Genomic DNA, 16,217 nt, shown 5'->3' with positions numbered 1-16,217 from the left:
GTCTCCTTCAATGGATTTAAGGCTCTCTGGATGGGGACCTGGGCCTGTCGGCCGTACACGATATCGTATGGGCAGAATCTCATTGAAACCGTGCCAACTGACGTTCGAAGGGCAAACAAAGCCGATGGCACAAATAGATCCCACGACGTTTGTGACTTGTCCGAGACCATCTTGGAGAGGATCTGTCCCAGACTTTTGTGATGTCTCTCGAGTTTGCCATTACAAGCAGGATGGTAAGCCGTCGTGAATAAGGACCGAGCTCCGAGCATGCGTACAGTTTCTTTGAACAGTTGTGACAGAAATTGCGTACCTCTATCGAATAAAATTGTAGAAAATGCTCCGAAACGACAGAAGATTTCGTCCACTAGGATAGTAGCTGCTGTCTTTGCAGTCATATCTTTAATCGGAAATGCTTCCATCCAGGATGAGAAATTATCAATAAAAGTGACCAAATATTTATTTTTGCGTGGCGTGGTAGGTAATGGACCCACAAAGTCAATACTCCAAGCAGACATTATCGGAGAAATTGGTAATGGATTTAAAAGTGCCCGAGTGACAGGTTTGTTTGTTTGACGGATTTGGCAGTCTGCACATGATTTGACATATTCTTTAACGTCAACGTATTGATTATCCCAATAAAACCGTTCTTTTATCTTTAAATATGTACGTTCAATTGCTTGGTGCCCACCGAAACTTGTTTCATGTAGTTCGTGTAAGATTTCTGCACGCAGGTGGCTAGGAATAACTGGGCATACAAACATGTCTTTATGAGCTTTCCGATTCAATGTTGTAAGGTGCACTAGACATCCATCATCTCTCAGAACAAATTGCTCAATTCGCAACAATAAACGGCGTGCTGCTGATTTTTCTTCAGGTAGCACTTTGGTCTCAAGATAAATAATGATTTTGTTTAGCGCAGGGTCTTTACGTTGCTCTTTAGAAAGGTTTAAATTTTCAAAATTAATGGTATTTAGTGTGTTGTGATACAGTCGTCTGGAAAGGCCGTCTGCATCACCACATTTTGCACCGCTTTTGTGTTGAATAGTATACTGATAACTTTGCAAAATCAAACTCCACCTAGCCAATCTTCCTGTAAGAACACCATCGCTTTGTTGTTTGAAAAGCCATTGTAAACAAGAATGGTCACTTTGGATGATAAACGGCTTGCCGTAAAGAAAGAATTTGAAATGCTGGATGCCACATACTATTGCGAGACATTCTCGTTCGGAAGCCGAATATGACCGTTGTGCTGAATCAAATGCTTTGCCACCATAGCCAATCACAACCTCCTGCCCTCTGTCATTAATCTGTACTAGCGAATAACCCATACTGAAATTTGATGCGTCTGTATGCAGGTAGAATGGCTTTGCAAAATCTGGATACGCTAAGACAGGAGCAGTGGTTAATGCAAGTTTAAGCTTTTCAAATGCAACCTCACACTCAGGTGACCAATGGAACACGCACATTTTTCTTGGTAAGCTGATTCAACGGGAGTGCCATGGCAGCAAAGTTTTTGATCATTTTACGAAAATAATTTGCTAGGCCCAAAAATGCACGGACTTGCATCATATTTTGTGGTCTTGGATATTCACTCACGGCCTTAATTTTGTTGTCATCTACCCGAATCCCATCAGAGTTCAAAACATGGCCAAGAAAGTTCAGTTGATCTCTCGCAAATTTACATTTACTTGGTTTTAATTTGAGATTGGCTGCTCGCAGTCATATAAAAAGTTGTTCTAAATGTTGTTTATGCTCTGACCATGAGCTAGCGAACGAAATTATATCGTCCAGGTAAACCATGGTATTTGGAACGCCCTGAATGGTACTCTGCATGAAATGCTGAAAAATCGAGGTGACGCAGAGACACCCATCGGCAATCTGCAGAACTGCCAGAGCTTACCTGGATGGCTCGTCACAAAAGCAAGTTTTTCACGGGCCTTTTTTGGCACTTGGCATTTTACAAGTTTGTTAACGGCTCTAAAATCCACGATTAATCTATGTCCAGTTCCTTTAGGGACTAGTAAGGCAGGTGAGCTCCAGTTAGACGTACTGGGTTCGATGATACCAGCTGCTTCTAATTTTTCTAATTGCTTGTCTAAAATGTCACGAAGTGCATAAGGCACCCTGTAAGGGCGTTTTCAGACTATCTCTCCAGACTTCATTTCAATTTCACATTCGAAATCTTTTGCTTCGGTTAAGTCTAATATATTTTCAGCAAAAATGTCCGAATATTGGTAGACCAAAGCTTCTAATTCATCTTTTTCAGTACCAGTTAATGATGATTTTTCAACCAAGTCTTTTAATTGTGACAACAATGGTGTATTTGGTTCATTGCCAATGCCTTCATCATCTACAGACATGAACTCTTCATCTGGTATTTTTGCATCAAGATCAACCGTAGACAGGGTAGCAAGATGTGCCCCTTTGAATACTCGAATTGGCGCATTTGAGGGATTTAAAACTTTCATGGGACATACCCGGCGTTTAATGATACCAATGCTATGGGCTCCAAACAGCCCATGTTTCTAAAAAAAATAAGTTATGAGGATCTAAAAAACCTGCTTGTCCTTCAGCCTTATTTCTACCAGCTGTAAATACTCGAATGATAGCTTCTGATCTAGGTGGTATAATGACAGTATTTTGACACAGTAATCGTACTCTTGCCACAAATTTAGCATCAGTGTTTATCGGTATGATAATGTCATCCATTTGCAAGGTGCTATTTTTCAAATTTAGAATAATGCCATTTGCAGTCAAAAAGTCCATTCCAAAAATTAAAGGTTGAGTGATACCTTTCAGAATTTCTACCTGTTGGATGATGTTTTTATCTTATAAGGAGATCTGCAATTTTACCGATCCCCAAGGGGTTATTTTTTCCCCATTGGCACAGGTAATATCACATCCCAAAGTACTCTGAGATGGTTGTAAATTGCATGAACCTTGCAAATGTTTGAAAAATATCAGTCCAGAGGCGTGTCCACAGTGGTGTCCCTGATTTTCACCGGAATTGTTCTGCTATCTAGATTTGCGATTGTTGGTGAGCTTTTCTCGTCTTTGAGTCCCGAATCGGATGGAGTTTCTTTCTTGGAACGGTTCCTCGTCTTTCGTTCGTTTTTCCTGGTTTTCACGTCGTCGTGGTGGGGAATGTCAGACTTGTTTCCACGTAAATTGGGAGTGACTGGCTGTCCTGTCAGTCCGACATTCGACGTTGCCTTATGTAACGTCCTAGAAGCCTTACATTGTCCTTGTTCTGATACATCTGGGGGCGTTGCTGGTTTCGACAGTTTTTGCCTTTTCTGCCGACCTAAATTCTATTGTGCATGCTGCTGGCTCTCATTGCCGGCTCTCTGCTCGTTCGGCCTGGAATCACTGGGCCTGTCCAGCTGAGGACACCGTGATCAAACATGTCCCCACTGACAACACTGATGACATTGGACATTTTTCAGCCTACATTCACCAATGACATGTCCAGCAAAACCACACCCATGACACATGATGTGCCCCCGACTGTCGCGTTGAGAACGTCCTTGGGCATCGCGTCGCACGTAATCTGGCCGCGTGTTGTTTCATCCTCTGTCTTGATTAGGTCTGTCCTCCAACATTCTGCAGAGGAGGTGTTCGATCTTTTCCATGCCTTCCTGTACCGACTTGGACACCTGGTCGGCTTCGAAATGGGCGAGGCTGTTACCTTTCGCTCCCTCCAATTTTAACATCTTGACGGCGTTCTGGGCTGCTTTTTCAGCCTGTTCGAAGGATTCGGGCATCCCCTGCCACACGATTTGCCGGATCTGCTGTGGTAGTCCTTCGATATATGCACCTAACAGAATGTGGTCGGGTAAGTCTAGGTCCCGACTCCACCTACGGATATCGTCCGTGTAACTATCAAGTTATTCGCCGGGGAGGAGTTTCCTATTTTGCAACTCTCTTGCCTTAACCCATTTGTGTCCTTTCCCTTCGTATCGTATCGCAAATGCATCTTTGAGGTGTGCCCATGTGTCCTTTTTGTCCTTAGGGAGGCCTTGGTACCATGAGAGTGCTACTGCTCGTAAAAACAGTGGAAAACCAGTTACCTGTTCTTTGTCAGTCCAACTGAGCAGCGTCGTGAAATGCTAGAAGTTTTCTATCCAAGCAGTGGCATCGCCTGTACCGTTAAAATGGTAAGGCTTTAGTGATGTCAGTCCTTTAAGTTTGAAAAGGGTACCGGTATCCTTACTCCCTTTTGTGTGGGTCGTAAGATCACCCGAAAGTTTGCCACATCGCATTTCAACATCTTCGAGAAGTTTCTTATTATGGTCGTTGTAGGCACTTCCTGGTTCGAACTTTGTGAGATCATTCTAAATTCCTTCAATTGAATTTGCGACATCGCGAGATTGAGCTTCGGCGGAGTCACGGTATTTGTCAAAAGCAATTCCGAAGCCACTCGAAGTTCTTCCAATTTTCCAATTAACCGCTCAGCTCGCTCTGCTGCTTCGGCCGAAGTAGACATGGTTGGGCTTATTATTGTCGAAACTGCAGCGAAATCTTGTTGTTTAGTGTTCCGAGTTCGTACGCCCAACCCAAACATTCAAAGGAGTTCTCATCGTGCTTCCGTCTTTCCCCTAACCTCTGAAATCTCCACCAGTGTTATCGGGGAGGGGGGCTCCATTACTGATCTCCTCGGGGTTTCAGTCTTGGCGACTAACTCCGGGATCAAACAGGGAAGAACATCCACACGAAAATAAGATGTTATACGTACTCTTTTAATTATCCAAGAGCAAACTTAACCCCATAACACCTAGAGCCACTGCCAGCGCAAGTGCTTATTCCCCTGGGCCCCGACGTGATTTTACCTGGAAATAAAATTTTTTGCGATGGGTCCAGTTTTTTACAAAATGACATAGGTGAACTTCCAAATAATGTATTATCAGTCCCGTTTATTTAAAAGAAGATGAAATTCCCTATTAGATAGGGTACATCCAAATCGGAATCAAACAAACGATCCATTTCAGCAATTCAAATGTCCAACCTGAATTTACTGGCTTGAAGAGAAACAAAAACTTAATCGTCAAATATCTCAAAAACTTCTACAGCAACCACCATTGTTCATCCGGGCATTTGAAAGCTTAAGTTTCATAGATTAATTATAGGCGGCGCTCTGAAGGAGATCGATAGCTAAGCGCGCGAAATTTGAATATGGGTGTGCGGGCGTCATAGGGCGCCTCCAGGTGTTATAGGGTTAAGATGGAACACTCGCTGCTAAGGGAGAGGCAGTTTATACGGGAGTTAAAGCCCTCCTGACATCATAGGTATTGGGGAAATCAGGCATTTGTTCACTCGTCCAACTCCTTAAATTTCCTCACTCCACCTTCGCAATACCTTCCTCTTTCTTTCTCACTACTCCCAACACTTCCATCACTCCCTCATTCCTACATACAAAAATACCCATGAACTAATCAAACTGTTGGTAGCATGCCTGGAGGTATCTACCATAAAATTTTTAGCAAGCTGCAATCATTACTACGGGAGTTATTGCACTTTTTGTGTTTTTGCAAAAAAACCCTGGTGGCCAAACTGGGAATCATAAGGGGCCGTGATTTGGTCTCCAAGAAGCGGCCACGCAGGGGGATGTAACAAGTTTAACCTCAGTAACGTAAGCGGTTTAGAAATGTGCCACCAATGCCTAACGACAGACGACGCGCTATGAAAAAAGGCTCGCGGGTGAGCCAAAAATCTATGGTGGTCTTGTCTCATCTTGCGAGTGCACTAGTGAGCACGATATCTGGAGAAGTCAGCAATGTATTATAGCCAAATTTGGTGAGTGGGTATATAAAGGCATAAGTAAGAACCCTATCTAAAATTAGATTGCTGCGTCAAGATCCATGATGGTTGCCTCCTGCCATGTTAAAATCTCACGAGCGCATTTGTGAGCGCGATATCTGGAGAAGTCAGGGATGTATCAAAGCCAAATTTGTTGTAAGGGTACGTATAGGCATAAGTAAGAACACTATGGAAATTTGATCACAGCTTCAAAATCTAAGATGGCTGCTGCCTTGCATGTTGAAATCACACGAATGCATTTGTGAGCGCAATATCTGGAGAAGTTAGCGATGTATCGAAGCTAAATTTGGTGTGTGGGTACGTACGTATAGGCATAAGTGAGAAACATATTGAAGCCAAATTTGGTGGGTGGGTACATTTATGCATTAGTAAGAACCTTTAAGAAAATTAGGTCACTGCATCTAAATCCAAATGGCTGCCACCTTTGGTGTTGAAATCGTGAGTGCACTTGTCAGCCGAAAAACCCTTTAGCGATGGGGGACCTGGGTGTAATGCTTGTTGTCGTTTTTGTCATGTCTTTTGCAGTACTATGAGCTTGTGGCTGACATAATTTCCTTAGGACCTCAGCAATGTCAATTGGTCCTGTTTTCACTCTTTTTGATGTCGTGCTTTCTTTCAAAAACTATGAAAACAAACATTCTGAGTGCTGTTATTTACTCGCTGTTTCATATTCTCACGTCGTGACAGACTTAATTCTATGAGTTTGAGTCAGGCAATGTTCCATACCTTGTAACGTGTGTACACATTGAGTTTTTGGATGAGGTGTAATTATGATGTCATGAACAAGTTTTACGAGTGACTGCCTCTGGTCTGCAGTTCGTGTTTTTAATGCTTCTGGATCCGGCATGCTGTGACGTCGTTTTGTATGATTCCATTATTTTGATTATGCTGTGACATCGTTTTGTATCATGTTTCTTTTTGGGAAAAAGATTCTAACTTTTTGGCTCACTGTAGGGGAGTCTAAACAACACCCCTATGACTGTCAACCGTCGTCGTCTTTGTCTTTATCCTGTTTCAAAAACAGTGGCACATTTCTTAACCCCTAGAGCTATGAACTTAAAACCTTGTACGCAGGACCCCCCCCCCCCCCAGGTCAGGTGACCTCTGACAATGAATTTCAATCCAATCTGATTCTTGACTTGGCCACTTGGGGGCCAGAAGTGGAATCCTAAAAAGTGTAATATCTGTCTTGTGAGTGACTCGTTTTGGATAAAATTTTTATGGTAGGTTCTCCTAGCAAAGATACATCATATATCAGTGGAACGAGGGGGCTATGACTGTCCCTGTCTATGGATTAGAATAGTAGAAGTAAAACTGGATACCGTCACTGTAGTTTACAACAATTTCCATCGGTCCCTATTGTTGGGCTGTTGTGTTGCTCCACCGAGGCGCGTTTCTGCCCCTCTAGGCTTCATCAGGGTGGCTGGGGTTGACTAGCATCTGTCTAGTTCGAAGTTCACAGTTTGAATGACATCATGACTCAGGGGTGGTTTCTCAATGACGTTGTGACGTTATAGACTTTGTTGCGACTCTGTTGTTGAAACATTCTGTTGTAGTCAAGCAGGTGGGCTGTCCAAATGGCACATGTTGAGAAGTACAGGATCAACCGATGATACACACGGACCAGAAAATAAAATCAGAATAGTAAAAGTAAAACTGGATACCGTCACTGTAGTTTACAACAATGTCCATCGGTCCCTATTGTTGGGCTGTTGTGTTGCTCCACCGACGCGCGTTTCTGCCCCTCTAGGCTTCATCAAGGTGGCTGGGGTTGACTAGCATCTGTCTAGTTCGAAGTACACAGTTTGAATGACATCATGACTCAGGGGTGGTTTCTCAATGACGTTGTGACGTTATAGACTCTGTTGCGACTCTGTTGTTGAAACATTCTGTTGTAGTCAAGCAGGTGGGCTGTCCAAATGGCACATGTTGAGAAGTACAGACAGAATGTACAACAGAATGTTTCAACAACAGAGTCGCAACAAAGTCTATAACGTCACAATGTCATTGAGAAACCACCCCTGAGTCATGATGTCATTCAAACTGCGAACTTCGAACAAGACAGATGCAAGCCAAACCCAGCCACCCTGATGAAGCCTAGAGGGGCAGAAACGCGCGTCGGTGGAGCAACACAACAGCCCAACAATAGGGACCGATGGACATTGTTGTAAACTACAGTGACGGTATCCAGTTTTACTTCTACTATCCTGTCTATGGATTAGACCATTGTGATTGAATGTGTTGTCAATACTGTTTCTTTACCAGTATCCTGAGTTGTCGCAATGTCACCAATGGATTTGGTGATGTAGGGTTAACCTGTGACGTCACCTGGGCTGAAAAAACAAAGTCAATGAAATTGCTATAGAAGCATCATTCAGAAGGTGCGACAAGGAGTGGGTATGAGGACTTGATATCCCGGCTGGTGCACAGTTGCCAGGTAACGAAGTTATGTGGAGGGACAATATCACTGTGTAGTGACGTGAGAGACTAGGTAGCTAAGGTCCATTGGAAAAATTAGATAGTGGAAACGCCAGGATGATTGAGATCAAGGCTGGGTTGATGATGAGACGGAGTGGTGACATGTTGCGCAAGCGGTGGATCCAGGACGACACTCTGCTGAGCATGAATTCCAGTACTGTGATGTATGTCCCGAAGTCCCTGGTTGGGTTTTTTAGCTCACCTCTTAGCAGAGGTGAGCTTATCCCATACCGTGGCGTCCGTCGTCCGTCGTCGTCGTCGTCGTCGTCGTCGTCGTCGTCGTCGTCGTCGTCGTCGTCGTCGTCGTCGTCGTCGTCGTCGTCGTCGTCCGTCGTCCGTTAGCAGGGCACGTTTCGTAACTGTTAGAGCTATTGAGTTGAAACTTGGTACACATGTACCCTTATGTAATGACACCTTGGAGACCAAGTTTCGGTCCGATTCGTTTCATGGTTTGGCCACCAGGGGGCCAAACGTTAAAAGTGAAAATATGCAATATCTCCCTTAATAGTAGTCGGGAAATTTTGAAAAAAATATGGTAGGTACTTCTAGCAAAGGTGCATCATATATCGTCCGGGTTTTTGATTTGACCTCCTTTTCAAGGTCACAGAGGTCAAATGGTGTAAATTGGCCGTTAGGATGTAACGATGGCACGTTTCCAAACTGCAATGACTATTGATACCAAATTTGGTACACATTTACCCCTTAGTCAGGTGATCTCAGGGACCGAAGTTTGGTCCAATATGATTCACCACTTGACCACCAGGGGGCAAAATCCAAAAACCTTAAAAATGTGATTATTCCTTAACTTCTTGCCCGATTGCCACCAATTTGATATCATGGGTACATCTAACCACCATACAGTATATGTCACACAGGTTTTTAATTTGACCTTCTTGTCAAGGTCACAGAGGTCAAATGGCGTAAATTCGCCGTCAGGCCGTAACTATGGCACGTTTCTTAACTGCAATGACTATTGATCACAAATTAAGTACACATGTACCCCTTGGTCAGGTGATCTCAGGTACCGGAGTTTGGTGCGATCTGATTTCCCGTTTGGCCTCCAGGGAGGGGGCCAAATCCTGAATTCTTCAAAAAACCCATTATTCCTAGTAATGACTTGCCCGATTGGCACCAATTTTATATCATAGGTACATCTAATTCTAACAACCATTCAATGTGTCACCCGGGTCTTCTTTGATTTGACCTACTTTTCAAGGTCACAGAGGTCGAATGTACTGTAAATTGGCCATTTTGGGGAAATTGTAATTGCTTGGACCTACATCAAACCTAACACTACATGACACAATACCATGCTCTTTATCCATCTTTCCTCCACATGAGGTGAGCACAATGGCCCTGGCCATTTCATTACGGAAGACATCGTCTCGTCAATGCTCTTGTGGCTCGGAGGAGAGAGGGCGCTCTGCTGTTCCTGGAGATTGTTGTCCTCCATGCCGCCTCTGGCAAAAGTCTCTCGGTCAAAAATGGATGAAAGAACATGACATATCATCAGACGGGTTTTTGATTTGACCTAATTTTCAAGGTCACAGAGGTCAAATGGCTTAAATTGGCCGTTTGAGTGTAACTATGGCACGTTTCTTAACTGCTAAAGCTATGTACTTGAAATTTGGTACACATGACTTTCCTACTTCATGTAACCTCAGACACTAAATTACAATCCCATCTGATTCTCGACTTGGCCACTAGGAGGCCAAAACTTTTACAAAGGTAAAAAGTGCTTTATCTCGCTTATTATTGACTGGTTTTCGATGATATTTTTATGGTAGGTACTCCAAACAATGATACATCACTTGACATTTTATCGACTTTGCTTTGACTTTTATACCATACAATTTTATGTAGCATGTTTCTTAACCAGGATGAATTCCTAACCGCCAAATATCTATACGGTGAGCACAATGGTCCCTGGCAATTTCATTTTGTTTGCGGTATCTTACATGGGCGGTTTCGATGCAAAAAAATTACTTCGCTAAAGCCAATCACGGTGTTGTGACTTAATTTTCTGGCTATGTTTGCTGAGATTGCTAACGTCATATCATGTCATCAGCAGTTAACGTTGTTGTTACGATGTTCACATGGTTGTTAAAAAGGTACATGCCTTGGTTTGCCATCGTCACCATTTCTCCCTATTTGCGTCTTGTGTGATCCCTTTAAAGGCCATATATCAAGGTTTGAAAACATGCTTGATACTCATGAAATATGTTGAGGGTTAAAAAAACAAGATCCCAGACATTAAAAAAATTCTAATAATAAAGTCATTATTTAGTTATTTCAATTTTCAATTTTAAACTATTTGAATTTCCCACCACACCGAACTTTAGATTAGTTCCACATGTGGCCGCTAGGGATTTTTTGATGACGTAGATCAGGTCAGTCAGAACAAAGCAAGATGGCTTCCGCATACAGTTCAGAGAGTGAGAGCAGTGAATTTGAGGATGTTTTGGTCGATGCAGAAGGATATTTAAACGTTGAGCCGTACATGTTCGAGCCATTAATATCACTAGATCATAATGAGAGTGATCATTCGGACGAAAGTGATTAGAATTTGTGGTTAATCAATTTGCATGGCAGACCTGCCGATATAGCAAAGAAGACATTGATAGACGGTTGCAGATGCATAACATGTATGATTTTTGAACAGACTAATGTTGCACAATATTGTTTCGCCTTGTCAGTGTTGTATCGCCAGTTATGTCATGACGCCTAACTACTGTTGAAAAGTGACGGTATTATGCACAATCATCTTGACGTGACGATATAATGCCGTGCAACGTTAGATAGGCCTAGATGTCAGATGACAATAATCTGTCATTGACAGTGGCTGTCACTGACACTGACCTGTGTCGCTGTCACCTTGCTATGGCTGGAACACAAGAAGACACTATGCGGTATCACAGGCCCCAGTAGGGCCTACACATTATGTATAACAACCGACCTCAGCAGCCTCGGGCATTAAATGCAATTGACATGGTTGGAACAGCTGTTTTTAACAAGTGGCATTTAATATTCAGTTGGATGCAGATATCCGGCTTCATGTGATAATCCGTATCGATAAAGTGATCACTGCAAAGTTTGGCCGAAGGCCCAGGCTTCCAACACTCAAAACGTTTGCACTTCAGAATCCACAGCTTCCTCCTCTCTCGTTCAACTGGCTTTGGAAATTCATGAAAATGGGTCCCATCGGTCATTCGATTGTTCTTTGTGCTATCCTTGACACAATTCGGAGCCACACAATACACCATAGTGAATGAAACACATTACTTCCAGGTGTGCATAATTAATTAAGGCCCTCCTGCTTTTATGATTGCATGACATGTCCTCCTGCTTTTATGATTGCATGACATGTACAGATAACCTGATCTACATCACAACTTTTGCTGAACCCGCCGCCTGGCTCTAACAAGCCAGTTGCTAGCCTGATTAGGTAATAAAGTTGTCAAACACATAATTGGCTATATCTTCAAAATGGATGGAGCTAATTGCATTTGGTTTTCTGTATTGTATAAAGTGTTAGGTACACTTTTGAAATCGTCTTACAGCAGAAAATGGCAAAAAACCTTGATATATGGCCTTTAAATTGAACATTCATGTGTGATCCCTTTAACAGGGCTATCACTGTACTTGTATATAAACACATTTTAATCCTTTGTATATGAATCTTTATTTGTTGGAAGTGTGAGGTAATTTGGTGGAGGACTGGTGTAATATATGATGATGATCAAAAATGGTGTCGTGTTTGGTATGACAAGCATGAAGGAGATTTGATTTTGTAGCTGTGCTATGTTGTTGACTGTTGACTGCTTGTATGTGTTGTTGGTTTTTGGTTTGGATTTTGGTAACGATATAAAACTTATGAAAGAACTTTTTTGTTGAGTTGAGACTGGATCTGGATCCTCACATTTATGAAAAATTGGCCATCCATTAGTATATTCGTTTCAGTTGACATCACTACTGATACAAGAATCAACAATAATTCAGTAATATTGATGTTGAATCTTTTCTGCAGAGAGTTTGTTGAACCAGGTCAAGAAGGATGTGGCCCGTTTGGAAGAGTTGGTCGACAACCATGATGTCCTCTTCCTCCTGATGGATACACGAGAATCACGGTGGCTGCCTACTTTACTTGGTATGGTCAAGCGAAAACTTGTCATAAATGCAGCATTAGGATTTGATACGTTCCTGGTTGTGCGTCATGGTCTGAGGCATGAAGATGGTACTATGGATACGCTCGAGGATGGCGCAACAATGAGGACACCAATACATGGGAGTCAGCTCGGTTGCTACTTTTGTAATGATGTGGTTGCTCCTGGTGACGTAAGTATTTGAATCATCTTATCCTCAAGTGAGCTACAGTAAACCCTCTTTGATATTTTGATCTTGATGGTTTTATCATTGGAAAATGCACCCATGTAAATTGATGGAATAGGCTGGGAGCAGAGAGGGTTAACCTTGCATTGTTGTATTTAATTTTTTATACTGTTGATTTTGGTAGCTGAGGGTCTCTACTTTCAGAAATTGCTTAATGACATGGTGTAACCCTTGAGCAATTTGATAAAATCCAAGATAGCGTCCAAGATGGCCGCCATCACATACAAATGACCACAACTTGCTACCTATTCAACCTAAGAAGCTGATCTTTGTCTCCATACCTAGGTTTTTGGGGTCAAGCTATCCATTAGAACTAAGTTATTATGTTAAAATCCTATTACATAATGGGTATTTCCAAGATGGTCACTGTAACGCTAAAACTGACCTCACCTTAACTTTGTTGCTCGCAGTTCAGGGGAGCTTATACAATACCATGGCGTCCGGTGACCGTTGTCGGCATCGTCAACTTTTGACATAAGAGTGGCACGTTTCTCAACCACTTGACCTAGAATGTTCATGCTTGGTTTGTGGGTATCACTAGGCCAGACCTTCCTTCAAAATGAAAATTAGCGCAATTTGACTTCTTGTCTGCCATATAGATGGCGCTCTTTGAAAACCTTTTTTGGCTATATCTATATGAACGCTGCTAGCTAGAATCATGAAAATTTTACCGTAGATGCATCTCATAAAGATGCTTCAAAGGTAACCCGGGTTTTTGATTTGACCTACTTTTTAAAGCTCACAGAGGTTAAAGTTCGCTATCGGCTGGCCGTTAGCTAATAGCAGCACAATTCGACACCGCTATTGTGACTGACTTGAAATCTTGTACATAACCACTAGGTCAAACGACCTCAGAGACGATTTTTGGTCCGGTCTGATTCTTGACTTGGCTACCAGGGAGCCAGAAGTGGAAACCTATAAAGTGTGATATCTCTCTTATGAGTGACTCGTTTTTGATAAAATATTTATGGTAGGTTATCCTTGCAAGGATACATCACATATCGTAAGGGTTTTTGATTTGACCTTATTTTCAAGGTCACAGATGTCAAAATGGCATAAATTGACCATTTGAGTGTAACTATGGCACGTTTCATAATCGCTTAAGCTATAAATTTGAAATTTGGTGCATATGACTCCCTACGTCATACAACCGCTGACATCGAATTTCGGTCTGATATGATTCTCGAGACTTGGCCACCAGGGGGCCAAATCTAGAAAAGGTAAAAAGTGCAATATGTCGCTTATAAGTGACTTGTTTTTGATGATATTTTTATGGCAGGTACTCCAAGCAACGATACATCACATATCGTACTAACTTTGCTTTGACCTTTATACTATACATGTAGCTTGTTCCTTACATGCCGACAGCAAGCGCCAGGAAATTTTTTGGACGCACCATCATAAACAGGTGGCCATTCGAATTGCTCGACACAAAGTAATTGAATGACGGCCTCAATTTATAGTGCCACTCTCAGGATCACGTTACCCCTCTTCTGTACAACATGCAGAGTGCATTTGGGTCAGGTCAGCATCCCTGGAACCCTTACTTAGTGAACACCTGGGCCCATATTCATAAAACCCTGCTAAACCAGCGGCCAACTAGGCCTTAGCAGCCTGCCAAATGCATAGTTCGCTGCTCCATAGTATGCTGCTATTTTCCTATTCATAAAACCCTCCTAAGAACATTGCCAGGTAGTTGTCAACTAAGATTTGTTAGTTGTTCGCTAGGCATTTGACCTTTGTCCCAAACCACATACGACAAGGCGCGTTAGTTTCACTTTCAATAGGGGATGGCATGTACGCATTTTGTGTGTGCTTTTCGACTTAAAGCTGAACTGCATGAACAAAACCAGATGACCCCATGCGGCCCTTCTGAATACGGCCTGAAACATGATAGACCTCCAATGCTTCGATGTGCTTGATTTTACAAACGTGGACGATGCGGACCTACGCAGAGAATTCTGGAAGGAAAAAAATAAAATGGTCCTCTCATCGGGACTCGAACTCGAGACCTCTGATTTTATTTGCCAACACTCTTATCCTCAAGGCCACTGGGCTGCTTAAAATGCCTGTCGTTTTATACGCCTTTATAGAATGTGCAAACATTTGTGTGTAATCTTTTTTCAACATCTTTGAGCGGCTTCCAGTGGGCAACTGCAGGAAGAAAGTCATTTTTCTTTGCTGTGCGTGATTATGTATGCAGAGTCTATGTTTTCTCTTAGCAATGTTCACCTTTGTCTTGGTATCTTCTTCTATTACGTGTACTTGAGAAAATTTCTGGTTCATCTCTCAAAAATAAAGCATAATCGCCATTCATATAAGATATATTTGCTGGCAGCAGTTCACAAGAAAGCCCCCCTAGCTCAGACGGTTAGAGCGTTCGTATTCTGAGCCCGAATTCGAATCCCTGGAGAAGAATTTGATTTTTTTCTCTTCCATAATTCTCCGAGACTGTCCGCATCATCCTGTGGCTTGCTGGTTTGTGAAATCAAGCGCATCGAAGCATTGGAGGTCTATCATGTTTCAGACCGTATTCAGAAGGACCTTTCGATAGTTTGAATTTCTTACTATTGCCGCATGGGACGCTCTGATTTTGTGCATGCAGTTCAGCTTTAATATCAACATCTAAAATAATTTGTAGCTCCGCATAAGATTTACAAATTTTGATTCCGTTTGCGGCATACGGTTGGAATTGTCTATTATTTCCCTATTGGCTTTTTTTTAATGTTGCAGGGTTTGATTGTTTGATTTTGAGAAAAAAAGTAGGTAGGTACTCCCAGCAAGGATACATCACATATCATACGGTTTTCGATTTGACTTACTTTTCAAGGTCACAGAGCTCACAGTTCGCTAAATCACCGATAGGTGGCACATTTCATTTCCATTTGAGCTAGAAGGTTCTGAATTTGTGGTTTCTGAGTGTGAGTGGTGTCTGTTGACTGTGCTTTAAGAGAGACACCCCTGCGAAATTCGACTGGAAATTGTCGGCAAAAGCTGGGAATTTCCACCTAATTCCAAACTATTTTTCCTTGCCAGGAGGCTGGAATTAGCTGGAAATTTCAGAAAAGGTCAGGGCTGGAGTTTGGCGGTATTTTGGTAAATGGCAGTGCCAGAAAATGCCAGCTCTGGGAAAAGCTGGCATAACCTGGCATTAGCTGGAACCTAATTTCCAGAGCTGGAATTAGGTGGAAAAATCTGGACCCAGGCCTTCCAGCTGATTTATCTATGTCGGGGCTGTCATTTATTGGAAATAGCTGGCATTAGTTGACATTAGCTGGAAATTACAAATTCAGCATGCAACGAGGAATGTCAGGGCTGTCATTTATTGGAAATAGCTGGCATTAGTTGACATTAGCTGGAAATTACAAATTCAGCATGCAACGAGGAATGCGACTGTATCCTCAGGATTGTCATTTGCTGTCATCTATTGGAAATAGCTGACATTTGTTGACATTAGCTGGAAATTAAGAATTCAGTATGCGACCGGGCTGGACCCAAACCTTCGAGCTCATTTACCAATGTCAGGGTTGTCA

General features: G+C 42.4%; 1 protein-coding gene across 4 annotated transcripts in view; it reads left to right on the top strand.

Annotated features, from left to right (window-relative positions):
• The window catches only part of LOC135491759 (ubiquitin-like modifier-activating enzyme ATG7), a 380,340-nt gene that overhangs the window by 279,151 nt on the left and 84,972 nt on the right, over positions 1–16,217 (top strand). For all 4 annotated transcript variants that reach the window (XR_010447875.1, XM_064777886.1, XM_064777888.1 and 1 more), the window contains exon 12: positions 12,323–12,630. Coding sequence is in view for 3 of the 4 variants with exons in the window: in XM_064777886.1 (XP_064633956.1) it covers positions 12,323–12,630 (308 nt within the window). In the remaining variant the exon portion in view is untranslated. The remainder of the gene's footprint in view (positions 1–12,322; positions 12,631–16,217) is intronic.

Source organism: Lineus longissimus, chromosome 7, assembly GCF_910592395.1.
Source record: "Lineus longissimus chromosome 7, tnLinLong1.2, whole genome shotgun sequence".
NCBI lineage: Eukaryota > Metazoa > Nemertea > Pilidiophora > Heteronemertea > Lineidae > Lineus > Lineus longissimus.
The sequence above is the reverse complement of the archived record's forward strand: the minus strand, read 5'-3'. Positions and strand labels throughout refer to the sequence as shown.